At 41.5% G+C, this 19,588-nt stretch overlaps 2 protein-coding genes across 2 annotated transcripts; both read left to right on the top strand.

Moving 5' to 3' along the window:
• The first annotated feature begins 4,284 nt into the window (after window positions 1-4,284).
• On the top strand, window positions 4,285-9,044 carry tlr7 (toll-like receptor 7). The gene is made up of 2 exons (XM_036540719.1): window positions 4,285-4,290; window positions 5,880-9,044. The coding sequence occupies exons 1-2, from the start codon at window positions 4,285-4,287 to the stop codon at window positions 9,042-9,044; spliced, it is 3,171 nt and encodes a 1,056-aa protein (XP_036396612.1).
• A 3,139-nt stretch (window positions 9,045-12,183) lies between these two features.
• LOC118785977 (toll-like receptor 8) lies at window positions 12,184-18,578 on the top strand. The gene is made up of 2 exons (XM_036540953.1): window positions 12,184-12,316; window positions 15,495-18,578. The coding sequence occupies exons 1-2, from the start codon at window positions 12,305-12,307 to the stop codon at window positions 18,573-18,575; spliced, it is 3,093 nt and encodes a 1,030-aa protein (XP_036396846.1). The 5' UTR covers window positions 12,184-12,304; the 3' UTR covers window positions 18,576-18,578.
• Window positions 18,579-19,588: the final 1,010 nt, after the last annotated feature.

The raw sequence follows: 19,588 nt of genomic DNA, 5'->3' as shown, positions 1-19,588 counted from the left end.
AACAGAAAAGTGTCAGAGAGATCCACCACATCCTCGAATTTACGAGCTTGAGCGCGCGTGACCACGCACGCTGTAAACACAGAGGGAAACTCACGCCCCAACTCATCGGTGCGGACGTTCACTTCAGGGTCGCCAGTGACTTCGGGCAAAGAAAACACCTTCCCTCCCGCTAAGTCGTTACCAAGGATGAAGGCGACTCCTTTAACCGGCAACTTTAGACACACGGCGACCTTCACGAACCCAGATACGACATCTGACTGTAGGTAAACAGTGTGCAAAGGGATCCTCACAATCCCTAGCTTGATGCCTTGCACGAGCACGTCCGATCCACAGGACGATCTCTCCGAAAATGGCAAAGCACTTGCCAAAATGAGGGACTGGGCTGCTCCAGTATCTCTAAGGATGCGCACAGGGCAACGTACAGTGTCTGTATCGGAAAGCGAAACAACCCCATCTAAAAGAAACGGTTCAAATGAGGGGTCAACAGATGACATAACTAACCTGCTGTCGACAGGGAGAGACGGAGTGTGAATAACACCTACACTCTTCGCAGGGCCTTGTGCTTTCCGTAGCTGAGTTTTACGTTTCAAAGCTGGGCAAACAGCAATGAGATGTCCAACTTCATGGCAATAAAAACATTCACGGGTTTCCCCAGAGGGATCAGGGGGCTTGGAAGACTTGGGTACACTAGGTGATGATTTTGAACTGATATTACGTTCCGTAGCCTCTCGCCTCAGAGACGAGAACGTACCCTTATGCGTGAGCACAAACTCATCCGCCATTACAGCTGCTTCAGATAGCGAAGAGACCTTTTGCTCATTTAGGTAGAGGACGATCTTTTCGGGAAGGCAACTTTTAAACTCTTCTAACAACAATAATTCTTTCAACTGCTCGAAATTTGACACTTTGCTGGCAGAGCACCACTTATCAAACAAGGTAGTTTTCACACGAGCAAATTCAACAAATGTTTGATTAGCAGCCTTAGAAGTGTTCCTAAATTTTTGCCGATACGCTTCTGGAACTAGTTCGTAAGCTCGTAATACAGTAGCTTTCACAACATTGTACTCTAAGCTTTGCTCCAGAGACAAAGCGGAGCACACTTCCTGCGCTTTCCCAGTGAGTTTACTCTGAAGGAGTAAAGACCATACATCCTATGGCCAACGTAAAGTTGCGGCGATTCGTTCAAACACCGAGAAGTAGGTATCCACCTCACTTTCCCGGAACAGGGGTACCAGTCGAATGTGTTTAGTCACGTCAAAATCAGGGGAGTCAATAGAAGCACCACCGGACACAGGCACAGGAGAAGAGGCGCGGATGGGCACAGGTGCAGCGGGAGAGGCAGGTATCGGAGAAGGTGCAGACACTGCAGAGCCAGCCGCCGATGGAGATGTGCCGGTCTTTGACCATCGCGGGAAAGGAGTAGGAGCGGGATGAGGTCTGTCCTCGATCGCTAACTCTAGCTCTTTAAGCTTGATTTCCCGGTCAGTTTCAAGCTCAAATGCCCGAAGTTGCAGAAGTCGGTTCTGGTACTCCTGCCTACACAACTCCAATTCGAGTTCCTTCATGCGCAGCGCAAGCATTTGATCACCCCGAGGCGAGTGCGGATCATCGGGATCTATGCGGGCGCGCGCTTCGGCTTCAGCTGTTGCCGCAGCCTGTAGTGTCCGGGCCTGAGAAGCAACACCCGAGACCTCATCTCCCTCAGGGAGGATCTGCTGCAACACCAGCTCCACGTACAACGCGGCCTTAATCTCCTGCTTCCTCGCAGTACGAGGCACCGAAACATCAAAGAAGTCCGCTACTAGGAGCAAATCCTCTTTTCGGCACAGCTCGAATTGTTCCAGGGAAGGGCAAAGAACAAACTGCTCAAAGTTAAATCTTGAGGCCATCACCACAAGCCAACTGTAAGCCACAGTCCAACAAATACAAGCACCTACACCCCCCCCACCGCAAGAACAAGCGCGGGAAAAGAAAAAAAAAGCGGACGAGCCCCCAAATCTGTTACGGCCCGGTCTAGGGTCAGACCGTAACAGGGAAAAAGAGGGGAGACCACGGTCACGAACACTGGGGAAAGTGTAACAGAATTTATTACACTTAACATTTAAAGACAAATAAAACATATAACATAAATCAAGTGGGTAACCGGGAACACAAACTCAGGAGTCGACAAGCCAAAATAACAAACAAAACAACTAACTAACTAACGAGAGAGGGAAACTAACTGACCTAACAAAATAAATCTCAAAACAAAAGATACAGTAAAACTTCCCTATCTCCCTTCCTAACGAAACCAACGTGAAAAAGAGATGGAAAAGAAAATGGCATCGACTCCCTACTTCCCAGACCCAACCACAGTGTTACGAAGACCAAAAACAATACTCACAGAAACATAAGGACGAGAACCTAAACATACGCACAACGATGAACAATCAATAATAACACAATGCAGAAACAAGTGGTCTCTTCCCTTGCACGGACTGAGCCTCTTTGAAGGGAGCGGGCCGGCCAGGAAATGAGGGAAGGCTCCAATCACGGGCGAGGGGAGGAGACACCCAGCGAAGGACACACCTCGGGGAAGGGATGAGACGGACCTGGGGAAAATGTAAAACGACGCACGCACGCAGCCGGAGCAAAACACATACATCGGGGAAAACGAACACACACAAACACACACAGTAACGACCATGGTCGTAACACAGGCCCAGCAAGCCACCAGTCAGTTCACATGCTCTAGGCCTCAATGTAGCTTCCTACGTACCTGTGGTGGAATTCATATTAGTAGGAGGCAGTTTATAGTGTTACCTGCTGGGATATCATGTAAGACTGTGTTTATAGTTTGACCTGACCAGTCAAGGTTCAGTTTAGGGTCAGTGAATTGCCCAAAAATTTTTCATAATGGCTGAGGTAATGTGATCACTGGTTCATGTTATCACCTTGGTCATGTTCAGTATCAGTATTTAAAGTTAAATCAGATTATTTAACACTTAGGTGTATGTTAATATTTAAAGGTATTTTAAAATATGTATTTAAGGCTACATTTGAAGGTAGGCAGGTATTAAAATGTAACTGGAATGTATAAAAAGTGCATTGCGTGTGCTCTGAAAACATCCTGTAGTAGTTATATGATATAGTAATTTGACTTTGAGACTGTTGAACAATATGCGAAAAATGGTCACAAGGTGTTTCTGAACACTTTAACCTACAGGAACAACCCACTTCTGAAAATGTGTTTGCAGTGGTCAACTCTTAAGAATGTACAGTTCAAACAGCACTGGTGTGAGGGGATATTAAGATGCTGAATGGCCTAGTTTAACTCAAAGTGTGGTAATTACTGCATGATTGAGCAGGTGGAAACAACTGAGCCACAGGGCCATAGCTTCAGTGTTCACTTTCGTTTACGGGGAAGCCATAAGCAAAACCCCTACTTTCATGAAGGGGAGCTTAATTCTCAGTTTACAGCGTGTGATAATTTAAACGAGTTAGTCAGAGTGAACTTTAGAAAACCAAATACAACTTGACACAGATGCCTTGACACAGAGAAGAGACTTTTATGAAAAAAAATGGTTATGTGTCAGCAGGGTTCTGCTTATGATTCTTAATATTTATCAGAAGTGCAGGTGAGTCTCACACAGAGTTTCAAGTCCCACCCCCAACCATCCCCATTTTATGATTTTCACATTTAAAAATCCCAAATATGCCAGACTGTTGCTTCTGTAATACCGCATACTGGACACTAACATACTGAATTTCTGTGGTATATTTTTACAACCAGTACCATACTTTCAATGTCACTGTCATTCTATGAAAGGTGCTCTCACTTGCAGACAAAATTCAAGTTATTTTTTTTTTATTTATTTTTTTTTAAATTGTCAAAGTATATCTGATAATATTCACTAATGTTGAATATTGTGATGACAGACATATCTATACTGTACTTAAACACCACCAAGAGTTTGTGGGATATGTCTATATATTAATATGTATATTTCTTATATTGATATGATTTCATAATAAAATATAAGATCTACATGGTGGTTTTGCATATCTGAAAGGTGCTTGGCAATGAGGAAGTAAGAAGACTATTTATAGACTAAGACTATCTTTCACTCATTCCATGGTCCAGCCCTCGCACATGACTAATTCTCAGATACATGATATGTGTGTCACTCAAAGGTATATCCATTAGTCCTGAAGCCTGTTCGGTGAATAACACCACATTGAGAAAATAATCTAAACAAATTTGGACAGCATCTTATCTTACTACTTTTGTATTTTTTATCAGAGATGTTGGTGAGTATCACTTCCACATTTACTTGATAGTTTTTTATTTTTTTATTTTTGCTATGGTAGAAGCTGAATACTGACAGACACCTGGATTACTGAAAAGTAGGGTTTATTCCAATTATCTATTTGTTTTATTCTCTTGTATCTTCTCTGGGAGAAACAGAACTCCGTTTAAAGTGAGTTCACAGTAAAGGAGAGTTTACGGAACTACTGATTACTTTAAATAAGCACCAACTTGCCTATCTAAAAAGCAGTAGCACAGAGGTTGGACAGGTCCATTGTTAAAAAGGCAAAAATAACATTTGACATGTAGAGAGCAAATGGAAAAGTAGCTATGATAGTCATGATCTATTTTGGAAAAAAAAAACAGTGCTCACCAACCAGTAATGAATTATCCTAATTAGTTCATAGGTGTAACAGGTGCTATATGAGATATGGAATTGTGGTAGATCATAGTGTTGTTTTGCTTTGTTTCAGTTTCCTTATAGGATTTGTCAACATTTGAAAGGCTTTAAAATACCAACTGTCTCCTTTCAAGAACACCTTGAACCCCTTAGAGGAGAACCACCTTTTTTTCTGTCTTTCTTTTCACATCCTGACTGCTTTTCTCTTGGTCTTTTCTGTTAGTCAAGCACCATTGGTTGACAACCACCTGTTTTTCTGTTTCTATTGCCACACAGTAGAACTTTCAAGTGCACCTTGAACTGTTTCTCTTTTGTTTCTCTTTAAGGGGAATTGCACCCAAAAATTCAAAATGTATGTGTTGTTTTAGTTGATGCAAGTTACAAATCCAATTCTATATGGCCCATAACTGAAGAAATATTATTGAATGTAATATTACTGAATTTAATGTCTAGGTAGCTAGCTGTCTGGCTACTAAATAGTTTCAATCCATCACCTAACTACCTGGCTAGCTCTCACAGTTATTAGTGAGTAAAACGGTTTGTGGTTACCAAGCCAGAACAATGCATTATTTGTTGCAACTATCTCCCCATCTTCTATACCTTGAGGCCCATAAAGTTTCCCTTACCATAGTAAGGAACCAGGGTGAAGTACTTTGGTTCTGGTCTGCGGTACTGGATTTGTCACTTGAAATTATTTACACTAACTGTTCCTAAGGTAAGAAACATATGTTTTTTCAAGGGACTGTCCTTTCATTTGCACATTTATAGCTTGATAATGTTCTGTTGTAAAATTAGATGTAATGAGGTTTAATATTACAGTGATATATAATATAGAGATTGTAATGATTCATTTGCCTAATTTTCTTAAAAGAATATATCCAGCTTTTCACATTATTGCCAAATGGTTGAATTGCATCCTAATACACAACTAAAAGAACAGGATAAAAATCCCAACAAAAGTAAATTGACATTGAGAAATACTTGTGTACGGATGTGTGTTAATTATTAAAGATTAGCAATATGAAAAATAGTGAATAGAGATTAAAGAATAGGACAGAGATTAATACAGCTGAGTGATTAAAGATTGGAGAATATTGATTATAGGTCAGTGCTTAAAGATTAGTCATGAACAATTAATGATTAGAAACACATGACTGAAGTCATAACACAAGGCTTTTTCTCCACTTACAGATAGGGGATCCACAAATCTGTGAGGTCCTTGTCATCCTTGTCCTCTCTCTCTCCACCGTGGAAGCAGCTGCTTGGTACCCCAAGACCCTGCCCTGTGATGTCACACAGAAGGAGAATGAGAATGAGAATGTGGTCAACGTGGACTGCACCGAGCGAGGACTGACAAGTGTGCCAAGTGGTATCCCAGCCAACGCTACCAACGTGACGCTCACCATCAACCACATCCCTGAGATAAAGCAGAGCAGCTTCCAGGGGCTGGACAGCCTCATTGAGATCGACCTACGCTGCAACTGTGTGCCCATTAAAATTGGTCCCAAAGACCGCATGTGCTCCAAGAGCGTGACTATTGAGGATGGCAGCTTCAGGCACCTGAGGAACCTCAAGTCTCTGTACCTGGATGGGAACCAGCTCTCCAGCATTCCCACAGGCCTTCCACCCAGTCTGACTCTCCTCAGCTTGGAGGTAAACAATATCCACACCATCCTGAAGGAGAACGTCTCCCACCTGGGCAACATAGAGTCCCTCTATTTCGGCCAAAACTGCTACTACCGCAATCCATGCAATGTCTCCTATGAAATACAGGAGGGTGCATTCTTTCAGTTGAAAAAGCTCTCTTTGCTATCTTTAAAGTCCAACAACCTATCATATGTCCCCCTCAAATTACCACCAGGCCTCAAAGAGTTGATTCTTTATAATAACAACATTGAAGGAGTAACTAAAGGTGATTTCCAGAATCTAACTAATCTGGAGATACTGGATCTGAGTGGGAATTGCCCACGTTGCTACAATGCACCATTTCCCTGTACTCCTTGTGCTAACTATGCTCCCTTCCAGATTGACACTAACACCTTTCAGAACCTGAAAAGATTGAAAATACTACGCCTTCACAGCAATTCTCTCAGGATAGTCAAATCAGAATGGTTTCAAGATTTAGAGGAGCTGCAGGTGCTTGACCTCTCAAGTAATTTTTTGGCGAGAGACATAACGGTCACATCCTTTCCAAAGTATTTGCCTAAACTGGTTGAGCTGGACCTTTCTTTTAATTATGAGCTGCAGCGGTACCCAGATTCTCTCAGTCTGAGCCCGCACTTCTCCTCTTTAACGTCCCTCCGCGTGATTCGAATCAGAGGCTTTGTTTTCCAGCAACTGAAAAGCAGCGACATCAGCCCATTAACCCATCTCAGACAGCTAGAAATCATTGATCTTGGGACTAACTTTATTAAAATGGCCAATCTTAGCATTCTGACTGAGCTGAAAAGTTTTCACATAATAAACCTTTCAGACAACAAAATATCCTCTCCCTCTGATAGCAAACATCCAGCTGAATGCGGCAATAAGCAAGAGCCTTTACTTACTTCACCCATGGCCAGTGCTGGCCAGTTTTATACTGGGGAAGAGATTCACTACTTTAGGTATGATGAATATGCACGTAGCTGCAAATACAAGAGGAAGGAGGCTGGCCCTTGGAACCCAGTCATTAATAAACAATGTAGTGAATTTGGGAAAACACTGGATCTCAGCAGGAATAATATATTCTTCCTTGATCCCAAATTCTTAAATCTCGTTGAGCTCAAATGCCTCAATCTCTCAGGAAATGCTATGAGCCAAAGTTTAAATGGCACGGAATTTATTCATCTGACCGAGTTACAGTATCTTGACTTTTCATTTAATCGTCTGGATTTGCTGTATTCCACTGCATTCCAGGAGCTGATCAATCTAACTGTTCTAGATATTAGCAATAATAATCATTACTTTACATCTGAAGGTCTGACTCACATGTTGAACTTTACAAAGAACTTACCAAAACTTGAAGTATTGCTAATGAACTATAATGAAATCTCCACCTCGACAAATGCAGAGATGGAGAGTCTCTCTCTTCAGACATTAGAATTTAAAGGTAACCGTCTTGACATGCTATGGAGAGATGGAGATTTAAGATATGTAAACTACTTTAAAGGAATAATCCACCTGAAGGTGCTTGATATTTCTGAAAACAACCTTAATTTCATTCCTCTGCAGGTGTTCGATGGCCTTCCTGAAAATCTGTCAGAGCTCTACTTAAATAACAACAAGTTGAAATCCTTCAGTTGGGAGAAGCTGGAGTCTCTCTCAGAGTTACAGGTTTTAGACCTCAGTGGCAACCTATTAAAGACAGTTCCCCCAGAGCTTTCCAACTGCACAAAAACACTTAGAAAGCTAATCTTACAGAAAAATCTGTTAACAAAACTTACCCAGAATTTTTTGAGGGATGCTTTTAGTCTGAAATACCTGGACCTCAGTTTCAATGAAATCCAGTACATCGAGCAGTCCAGCTTCCCAGAAAATGTTGTCAATGGCCTAGATATCCTGCTTCTACATGGCAACAAGTTTATGTGCACCTGCAATGCCATGTGGTTTGCCATCTGGCTCAACCATACAATGGTGAATATTCCAAGATTGGCAACTGATGTCACTTGTGCAGACCCCGGTGCACAGGCAGGCAAAAAAGTCATCTTCCTGGACCTCCAGACATGCCAGCACAGTTCACTCTCCATCATCCTGTACGTCTTCCTAACCTCACTGACCCTAGGGTTTCTCACTCTCTCGATCTCCACCCATCTCTTCCTCTGGGATGTATGGTACATCTACCACTTCTGCTGGGCTAAGATCAAAGGCTACAGCCGCCTTTCCTCACAGACCACCATGTACGATGCTTTTATAGCTTATGATACGAAAGACCCGGCAGTGTCAGAATGGGTGCTGCAGGAACTGCAGGTCTATCTGGAGGAGAAAGGAGATCCTCCGCTGCAGTTATGCCTGGAGGAGAGAGACTGGATTCCAGGATGGCCACTGATCGACAACCTCTCCCAGAGCATTCAACAGAGCAAGAAGACCATATTCATTCTCACCAACAAGTACATCCAGAGTGGGAACTTCAAGACAGCATTTTACCTGGCCCACCAGCGCCTCATGGATGAGAAGGCAGATGTCATTCTTCTGATCTTCCTGGAGAAGCTTCCTCGAAGCTCTAAGTACCTCCGGCTGCGGAAGAGGCTGTACAGGAGGTCTGTATTAGAATGGCCAACAAATCCCCAAGCACAACCATATTTCTGGTTCAGTCTCAGGAATGCAATGGCCATGGACAGCCATAGGCAATACAGTAAACTCTTCCAAGAGACTCTTTAGCACCCCTCCCCATTGTATAGTAATGAAACCTGATTCCCATTTACAGAACATGTCATTGTAATATGTGAAGACGGATCACATCGGATGGAACTTGTATCTATTTATGGGCTATTGCTTAGCTTGTCCAACAGCCTCTACAGGTGGGGAAAAATGGGGCATCCTAAGTTTGTATTTTGTCTTAAAAACAGAAGTATAAGACATTTGCCTTTAGCATAGGTATCATTTTGAAATGCTGATGGATGGCCCCTATGGATCATGTTTATATTTTATTAATCTGTCTAGTGTTGAAATACATGTTTGCAGGTTCTAATACTCCTGGATTTTATTCTAAATAACCTAATTTTGATAATGAGTTATGAGAAAGTCTGTACTGCAATTAATACTCTGAAATGTAAGGGGGATACATGGCGAAAATATAAAAATGGTTCATTTTTAAGTTTATATTCTGATTAACTTACATATACAGAACTTATTCGTTGATTATTGTGGGCTTAAATCTACGGCTGTGTGGTTTTATGGTTAAAACCCACTATATTAATCCAGAACAGCATGCCCAGGTCCAAGTGGAAATACAGGGCTCTGTGTGATACATGGTGTTTCCATACATCACTATGGCATGTTCCATACTTTTCTTTTTAATAATTTCCAGATTGCCTTTTTCCAATTCCTAAATGTTGTTACATTGTTTTACTTTCTTGAGAAAAAATAAGCACGGGAATTTCTTGAAATAAATTTCAGTGTTTTCAATCCTTTTGTTGCATATTTTCACACTTATGCTATCAAATATAACATTTTCATTAATGAAGAAAGATTTTCATGATTTTTTGTAATTTTGTAAAGTAAAACACTTTATTTATCAATTATCATCATTGTGCAAAATTTTGCAGCTAGTGAAAACTATCTACCCACATCTTTCAAATGTATTGATCAAAGCATGAAAAAACCCAGGTCATCAAAGGACATTATAGTGAAGGAGTACTGTAGATATCATCTTGAGAATGAGATTATTAAAATGATATGAATCAGATTATTCAAATATAATGTCTATGATTATATAACTGACCATGTGTTAAAGATGATAAAAAAGTACAGTCTTTATGGGGAACTGTGACTGGAGTTAACACTTGCTCTGGCATATCATTACCGTGTCCATCTTCATCAAAGGACATAATGATGTAGCAATCAGGTTATTTTTCTCACAGAAACTCTCTTTAAAGAGAAGGTTTAATGACAGAACAAGTGTATTTCATATTTTAAAACATTACATGAAAAGGTGCATTGGCTTTTGATATTCATTTGAAAAGTCCAAATTCAATACCTGCCAGCTTTGATGCCACATTTATATGATGTTCAGGCTTCTAAGACGTCTGCACAAGCATTGTATGACCCAGTTGTTTCGTAAACTGTTTTAAATTATTATTTTGGAGTTAAATTTTCTCAACTTAGCTTTAGCACATTTTTTCTATACATGGGAAATACAGCAACATTAATGTAACTATTACTAAAATTTCTCATGTAAAACCATCTGAACACAATGTTCCTTACATTACATTACATTATTATCATTTAACAGACACTCTTACCCAGAGTGACTTACACAGGCTGCAGTTTTGCATGTTTTTTTGCATCCATTTATACAGCTGGATAGTTACTTAGGCTAGGTTAGGTACTTTGCCCAAAGGTACAGCAAAAAAACAAGAAAAACAAACAACCTTGGAAAAAACAACACTGCATGTAATAGTGCTCCATTTCTTTAAGAGGTAACAAATGTTGTATGGCTGTCAAACTATAGATGGTGGTCTTTAGACATTTTGAGTCTTCAATGAAGTGCAGGTTGATCCCTTTTTTTCCAGTTTATAAACTTTAACTTTTCGATGTTGTGGGGGATATAGAAATGCCTATTGTGGCGTATTCCCATGGCACTTATATATATGAACATGTGTAGGACACATTGCATCTAACTTGAAGGGTTAAACTCAGTATTACTATGCAAGTCATGGATTCCTATAATAGACAGGTTGGTGCCTTGACTCAAAGAGTCCAAAAGAGGCCAATTTTTTTTACTGCTAGAGTTAAGATTTCCTTCAAACAGTGAGCTTCTCGCATTGCGTAAGAACCCAAACAGCTACTTCCTGATTTGCTCTTTGGACAGGAATACATTCTATTGTATTTTTGGGACAGATAATAGAATGAAATGAGTGAACATGTGTACAGAAAGTCTCTGTGAAGTACTTCATCTTCAGGCTTTACATGCAGGACACATGTTTATTCTCAGTGACCATGCACACCCACAAAAACTGTGTTTGTTGTCTTGAATACTGAAAGAATCCCTTCTACCTGCCTCAGACTACGCACACATGTGTGCAAAGGTAACATTAAACATAGTTTATTTTCACAAATGTCACTACACCATGCATTTATAGTAGGCCTATTTATTGTTTTAGAAAACTCAACCACAGAATTAATAGTGCTATAAAAATAGAAATTTAAAAAGAGAGGATTTTCATTGGTATAAAAGCATATTGCAACATGTGGAATTTAAGTGTAAAAATGGACTTTGTTTCAACTGACGCTGATAGAAATGAGGAAGTTTGGTTTGATATGAATGTTATGCTATGTAACGGCTATGCAGCTAAATACATTGTACAAACAGTTAAGATCGGTCTGTCTAAATCTGTCTGTCAGACTTACATCTGCATTGTTTGCAGATTAGAAACCAAGGCTCTGGTCCAAAGACTACTAATTATACTGTACAGGGCACACAGAACAAAACCCCTTCCCTGAGAATATGGGAAGTGAATCAGCAGAACTTCCCCATAAAGTTACTGTGCCCTGAAATTCTACCTGTAAGTACATGAGCACAGACAATAATAATGCTGGTCCCTGCCTGAACCAGAAGAGGAGCTCTGCTGTTAGCAGGACTGGTAAAGTCCTCTTGGTTTCAGTTCCCCCTGTTGGCTCCTCCTCGTGTGGCTCCTACATACAGTTGATTAAATATGGAAGGAAGCTTAAGCTTAATGCTTTGTTAATACCAGTACATGAAGATCTGCACAAAGCTTTAGAGTAGACAGACAGAGCATGTCTCCGCACAGCAGCATGGGCACTGCTTAATGCAGAACTACCCCCCCAGCACTCTTAATACAACTTCCTCTTTTTCAGTAATACGCTATGAGAACCACAGACAGCATTTTCAGAAAGTTTCTATTTCATTCTCTTAGATGTGCTTGCTGGACAGGGTCTCCAGGGACTGACTAAAGAAAATGTATAAAATGGTAAGTTTGCAATATTTTGTACATTATCACATCCCACAGTCAATAGAATTTTGCTGTGCTTAACCTTCAGTATTGAGGATATCAGCTGAAACACAGTGAAGTCTGAACAAGGGCATTTGTTTCATTAACTGAAGAATGTGTCCTCATGCAAAATATATATATATATATATTAAGACAAGAATAAGGAACATAAGAACGTTATAATGACAGGAAAGGCTTGGATTGGGTCGTAATTATTGTAATTATGATGGCAGCCTTTTTTTCTGTGTCTCTGGTCCTGCATCAAAAATGAGAGCATCAAATACAGTTGTAAAAATAAAATAAATACAACTGAAATAAATATTTAAATAACTGTAATAACCAAACAAAACACAAAAACTAGACACAACAGCAGATATCAGTGAAAATATCATTGTGCTGGATTTGGTTTGGTTACATTACATTATTGCCATTTAGCAGAGCAACTGCCATAGGTTACAATTTTTTACATGTTACCCATTTACACAGCTGGATATTTACAGAGTCAATTTTGGGTTAAGTAACAAGGGTACAACAGCAGTGCCTAGGAGAGAACTGAACCAGCAAACTTTCAGTTACGAGTCCTGCTCTTTACCACTAGGCTACACTGCTGCACTGGTTGGACAGAAATGTACTTTAGCTCATTTCTAACTGTGCCCATCTTCTGGTTCAATGGAACTTTGCTTGATATATCCCTAGTGTTACACCTTATGAATCCCTTTTACATGTTTAATCACATAAACTACGTTGAGCCTCTTTTAATTGAGGTTCATGAAAGTAAGTCATTTTTTCATCTACAAGACTTTTACCTAATCTTGTAGCTTTTCTCTGTGCTTTTCCGAGAGCTTCCATGTCCACTATACTGTGTGGTGACCAGAACTGTATGGGGCGCCAAATGTAACAGACCTTTTTTCGTGGACAGAATGCCTTCTGTGCTACGAAACGCATAAATTCATGACGAAACCATATAACACCGTAACGCCTTTTGTCCACGAAAAACACAAACGCGTTAGCATTGTGTCCATGAAATACTGATGTCTACGAAAGTTAAAGCAGCTTCAGTATTTCGTGGACACAATGCTAACGCGTTTGTGCTTTTCGTGGAAAAAAGTCGTTACGGTGTTATATGGTTTCGTCATGAATTTATGCGTTTCGTAGCACAGAAGGCATTCTGTCCACGAAAAAAGGTCATTTGGCGCCCCAGAGAACTGAACACAATACTCTCCTGCAGACTATCTATACTGTAATTTTAGCGCAACATGTTTTGACTAATAATCTATATATTTTGCTGTATTTCTCCACATCCTGTTTTTACTGAATGTGAGATGACAGCCTTGTCAGAACTGATGTACTTTAACAGCTTGGAAATGTGAATGTATCAAAACAATACAAAACAACCGCAGTGAGACACTCATTCCCTCCTGAAAGCAAACAGAAAAACTCCATTGAAACATTGACAACTTCAGTGGTTCAGTTTTACATTTCTGGATATATATTCACAGTTTAAATCTGGTTTCTTTTTTGAGGGATAGTTTAAGTGGCCCTTATTCATATTGTTAGGTTTGGCTCACTCCAAACACTGACACAGGTTGTTATATTTTATTCCTTTGATTTGGCACGCACTGCGTCGTTACCAAAGCGCAGCAGGGCAGTACCTTCCCTTCCCTTCCAGGGCAGTAAATTTTAAAGACCACTTGACAAGAAAGAGAGGTGATAGCAGGTGGCAGGAAAAGAAGAAGAAGTGGTAGAAGTTGGTTTGGCAGGGGCTGTTTGAGGGCACTTGTGTTCTTTCATTGGGAAAAAGCTTTCCTGCAGATGGGTTGTGTTTTTGGTGTCGTTCGGCACTTTTTGAATGGGGTCGCTTCCCGCAGCCTAGCTAAGTATATAGCTGCGAGATTATATACCATATTTTTGGGTGCATAAAGAGGCTTTTGAAGGAACACCTGCCCTTCTACCTGTGGATGCATCACGTTTATTTTGCCTCATCACATGGCAGTGTGTGTGGGTTTTTTTGCTTTCCTTTTTTTTGTGTTTTCCAACCTTTATAAAATAATTGAACAAAGAAGATGGAGCAAAGGTGCCAGGCAGGAGACCTGGAAGCAGAACTGAACCACCCGTCATCGGTCATCTTCCTCTCAACTGATAAGAGGGAGGGCAGACTTGACAGATGTGCCGTGTTTTGTTTTCTTTTCTTGCTCCTTGTTCGGGTTAGACCCGCACCTAACATGCACCCACAACACACACTAGGTTAGGGCCCAAACCATCAGATAAATGGTTTAGCTTCATTTTTTCCCCAGGTCTAGGTTTGCGGTATAGCTAGACAGGGGGGTAGACCAGGCGTTCACTGTGCCTGTGGGGTTTTTGGGCTCGTAACAATATCCCCCTTTCAATATAAGCTTTCTTTATAGTTTAATTCTTTTTAGTGTTGTAGTCTTCATTGGATCCAATGATCACTTTCTTGTTTTCCAATCAAAATTTTCTTGCTGGGATTTACAGAAATACTTCATCCTTTCTTCAAGGTGCAGGGCTACTCCTGCTGCTGATTAGTTTGATCTGTCCTTTCTAAAGAGTTGAATAAAGTGAAAGAGGTAAATAACGTGTTACATGTGATAGCAGATTTAAGGCTGAGCCCAGGGTGACTTTCCTATTCAAAGTCAGTATTTCAATATTGGTAGATTTTCACCAAGACAACTTCAGCGCTTGCACAGGATAGCAGTGGTAAGATGAACATAATCCTCCATCACACTTGCATGCAGCCAACAGCTATTTTTCACAAGTCACACAATACACTACAGTTGAGTGGGTGCTCATTGGAGGATAGGTGTTACTCCACTGACTTCATCTAAACAACTCACAGGCACCTGATAAATTGCCAGGTACTTGTAAGGGACAAGACAAGAACAACCTTCCCATCTTTGACGCTGGCAGAGCAAAGTCAGTTTATGGGACCCAGCTTAATGTTATATTAATATTAATAACATATAATAATGAATAATGTGTATAAAATGTACATATAACCAAAACTGGGTGCTGGGTGTGCACAGAATTGTGCCTCCACAGTGATTCCATTTTAGTATGTGTTAATATCACCCCAGCATATTTAGACCTTGGACACAAAGCTGTGTTCTGGTATGCAAGTGACACACTGCTGTCTTTGCAGGTACTCATGCGCTGCTGGACTAATGTGCACATCCTTCTACTGTGCTCTCTGCTCAGGCATGCTGCATGCAGATGGGTCTCCCGGACACTACCATGTGACGTCACTGTGGACAATGACACCAATGCCATTGTGTTCAATTGTGAGCGCCGTGGACTGAAAGAGGTGCCTGCCGGAATCACGGGGAACGCCACTGTGCTTACACTCTCAGAAAACAAAATTAAAAACATTTCTGTCAACGCTTTCCATAGTCTGTGGAACCTGACAGACCTAGACCTCAACTGGGCCAACAAAAACCATGAGGTGCAAATCTCCAGAGGGACCTTCTACAATCTGACAAACCTTAAGGAATTGAAGCTGTGTGGTAATGCTCTTCTGGAGGTTCCGGAAAAACTCCCAAGTGGACTGAAAATACTAATGCTGGAAAACAACAAAATTACATCCCTCAGCCCAAAAAGCTTCTCTGAGGTGCGAAACATCACTGAACTCTACCTGTCCAACAACTGCTATTACCAGAACCCTTGCAATAAATTCTTTGATGCTGGAAATAGGAGCTTCTCACACTTGACTCATTTGCGCATTTTGACATTGTCCTACAATAACTTAACTCATGTTCCAAAAGGACTCCCACAGTCTTTGGAAACACTGGAGTTAGGCTCCAACAAAATACAGCAGTTCAGGGAGGAGGATTTCAGAGAGCTGACCAACCTGAAAGTTCTCAAGCTGCAGGGAAACTGTCCCCGATGCCACAATGCTCCATACCCGTGCATCCCCTGCCCAAATGTATCCCTTCAGATACACCCTCTGGCCTTCTGCAGTCTCACCAATTTAGAGATGCTGCACCTTGCAGGGAATAGCCTCAACACCATAAAGAGCTCTTGGTTTGAAACTCTGTCAAATCTAAAAGTCCTTTTCTTGTCTTATAACTTTTTAGTCAGTGCTATTGCTGAGGGCAGCTTTTTGAGGTATTTACCAAATCTGCAGAAAATTGACTTGTCCTTTAACTACGAATTGAAGTCCTACCCTCTGACACTTAACCTGTCCACACACTTTTCAAAACTTAAGTCCCTTGAGACATTGCATATAGAGGGTTACGTTTTTAGACAAATTTGCAGCAATACTTTAATGCCTCTCTCAGGTCTGAAAAATCTCTCTGTGTTGAACCTGGGGACAAATTTCATTGTAAGTGCAGATCACTCAGAGTTTGCAAAGTTTTCCAATGTGAAACTCATATATCTGTCAGAAAACAGGCTTTATCCCAAGTCCGTAAATGCATATGGTATCACAGGAAACCAATTTCTCAATAATATTTCCTACACATCCCCTCTGACAGGATATGACTTAAATAAGAAAGACATTTTGTATGAAATGACACATGTTCTTGTGCAGCACGAGTGCTTTATCACCGGTCGAGTTCTGGATCTCAGTTCTAATAACCTCTTCTTCATTTCCCCAGAGCAATTTGAGGGCTTTGGGAATATCTCCTGTCTGAACCTTTCCAAAAATGGCTTTGCAGCCGCTTTGAATGGAACTGAATTTGCTTCATTGCCAGACTTGAAGTACTTAGACCTGTCCTATAACAAGATAGACTTAGCCTATGATAACGCCTTCAAAGAATTACAAAGACTGGAAGTATTGGACCTAAGCTACAACCCCCATTATTTCAGAGTGGCTGGAGTGACGCACAATTTAAATTTTTTGAAAAACCTCCCTGCTTTAAAAGTGCTGAACCTGAGCTGCAACGAGATTTTCACTTTAACCAGTAAGGAGATGAACAGCAGCTCCCTCAGAGAGCTGCAGTTCCAATACAACCAGCTGGGCAGGCTATGGAAGGAGAGGGACAGCTCCTACAACGAGCTTTTCAAGAACCTGGTGAATTTGATATACCTAGATATTTCTCACAACAACATCGGAAAGATCCCATGTAAAGTCTACGACAATTTACCGCAGAACATACGTAAGCTACGTTTGAGCCACAATTCAATAACGAGTTTTCAGTGGGAGAAGCTTAAAAGGTTCCAGGACCTTCAGGTTTTGGATCTAAGACACAATTTCATATCAGTGTTGTCTGTAAACCTGTCAGACTTCACCAAAACGCTGGAGTGGCTCGATCTCAGTCACAACCGAATCACACAGCTGTGCAAAGGATTTCTCCGGGGAACTGAGAGCCTGCAGGTTCTCGATCTAAGTCACAACAAGCTGAACCTAATCAACCAGTCCACATTTGAGTCTGGGAGAGAAAATTCTCTCCAGATGCTGTCCCTGGAGGGGAACCCATTCCACTGTACATGTGACATATTAGAGTTCATCCTGTGGATCAACCACAATGATGTGAGGATCCCTCAGCTGGCCACAGGAGTAACATGTGACATTCCCACTGAGAGGAAAGGCAAAGGGGTGATACTCTTTGACATTGGAGAATGTATAAATGATAATGTGGCATTCCTTGTCTACTTCTTGTCCATGCTTTCTATCATTTGCACCATGGCCACAGCCATCACAATGCACCTATTCTACTGGGACGCCTCCTACATTATGCACTACTGGTGGGCCAGGATGAAGGGGTATCATTATCTGAACTCTGCAGACAGCATCTACGATGCGTTTATTACATATGACACCAAAGACCCACTGGTGTCGGACTGGGTTCTGAACCATCTGCGTGTGGAGCTGGAGGAAGGTGGGGACAAGCTGTCGCCCATCTGTCTGGAGGAGCGTGACTGGGCGCCGGGGATTCCCATGATTGACAACCTCTCACAGAGCATCAGGCAGAGCCGCAAGACCGTCTTTGTGCTGACTGAGAGGTATGTCCAGAGCGGGACCTTCAAGATGGCTGTGTACCTGGCTCACCAGCGGCTGCTGGATGACAATGCTGACGTGATCGTGCTGCTGCTGCTGGAGCCTGTGCTGCGCCACTCCCACTTCCTGCGTCTGCGCAGGTGGATGTGCGGGCGCAGCATCCTAGAGTGGCCCAAGAACCCCTCTGCCGAGCAGTGGTTCTGGCAGTGCCTGCGGAATGCCATCAGGGTGGACAACCAGACCATGTACAGCAAACTCTACTCCAGATACTTCACCGCAAAGTGAAAGCACAACATCTACGGCTGTAACCATCAGCATGAAGAGCCAGACTATGTACAGCAAGGTCTATTGCAGCTACTATACCATCAAGTAGACCCCTGCAGCCATTAGTGATACTGACTCTCACTAGACCTTCACAAACATGGGTGAATGGCAGGATCCCAGAAATGGCCTCCGTCACAGGCTGGTGTCCTCCAGGGTAAAGTCAACACCTTCAAAACAGAGAAACTTGTCAACTCGTTTTGCCTGTGACATTCTTGTGATGCCGTTCTCAACACCTGACTGCAGATTTCTCCATTTAAATCCAACAGTAATCTTTACAGAGTTCACTACCCCTAAACTTAACCCTGCATCACCAATCTAAATGATCAGAGTCAGAGCCCAACCACAGCCTTATGAAGATATCAAAGGTATGAATGTGCTTCAGCTAATGCGCAAATACAATGAAGCTGTATCAGATTATGTATTTTGATTGTGACAATTATATAGCTATTTGTTTTGCATCCAAACTTCACATTTTGTATGTAAAGAAATGCAGTGGAGCATAACATGCTGCTTTGATTAAATATATGTAGCCTCTAATACGTCACCAAAGAGTACTGTTAATGCTGTCTAGATATAATGGACTATGCCACTCCCGTCGATGGGTGGGAGAACCCTGCCCTGCCCAGGTTTGAAACCTTCCCTGCGCAAGCTCACCAGTACAGAATTGGACAGAGTACTCAGACTGATGTACAAAGTATGCATTTTATTATGGAAGTTAAAAAAAAACTGAATGCAAACAGAAGATAGGAAAGTTCATAAAAAGCAACACAGAGTGCAGATACTAACGTGGTCACAGATCAGGGCATATAAAACACAGTCAAAGTCCAGGTATAAGAGGCAGAACAAGTATGCAGGAGTATATCTAGAAGAATCCCCCCTTTCAAAAAAACCCCACAATGGACACACACGTTGCACTCCCCCTTCACACAATTACACACTAGTTTGTGGCACACTTTCCCAAACAAACAACAACA

Source organism: Megalops cyprinoides, chromosome 11 (assembly GCF_013368585.1).
Source record: "Megalops cyprinoides isolate fMegCyp1 chromosome 11, fMegCyp1.pri, whole genome shotgun sequence".
NCBI lineage: Eukaryota > Metazoa > Chordata > Actinopteri > Elopiformes > Megalopidae > Megalops > Megalops cyprinoides.
The sequence above is the reverse complement of the archived record's forward strand: the minus strand, read 5'-3'. Positions and strand labels throughout refer to the sequence as shown.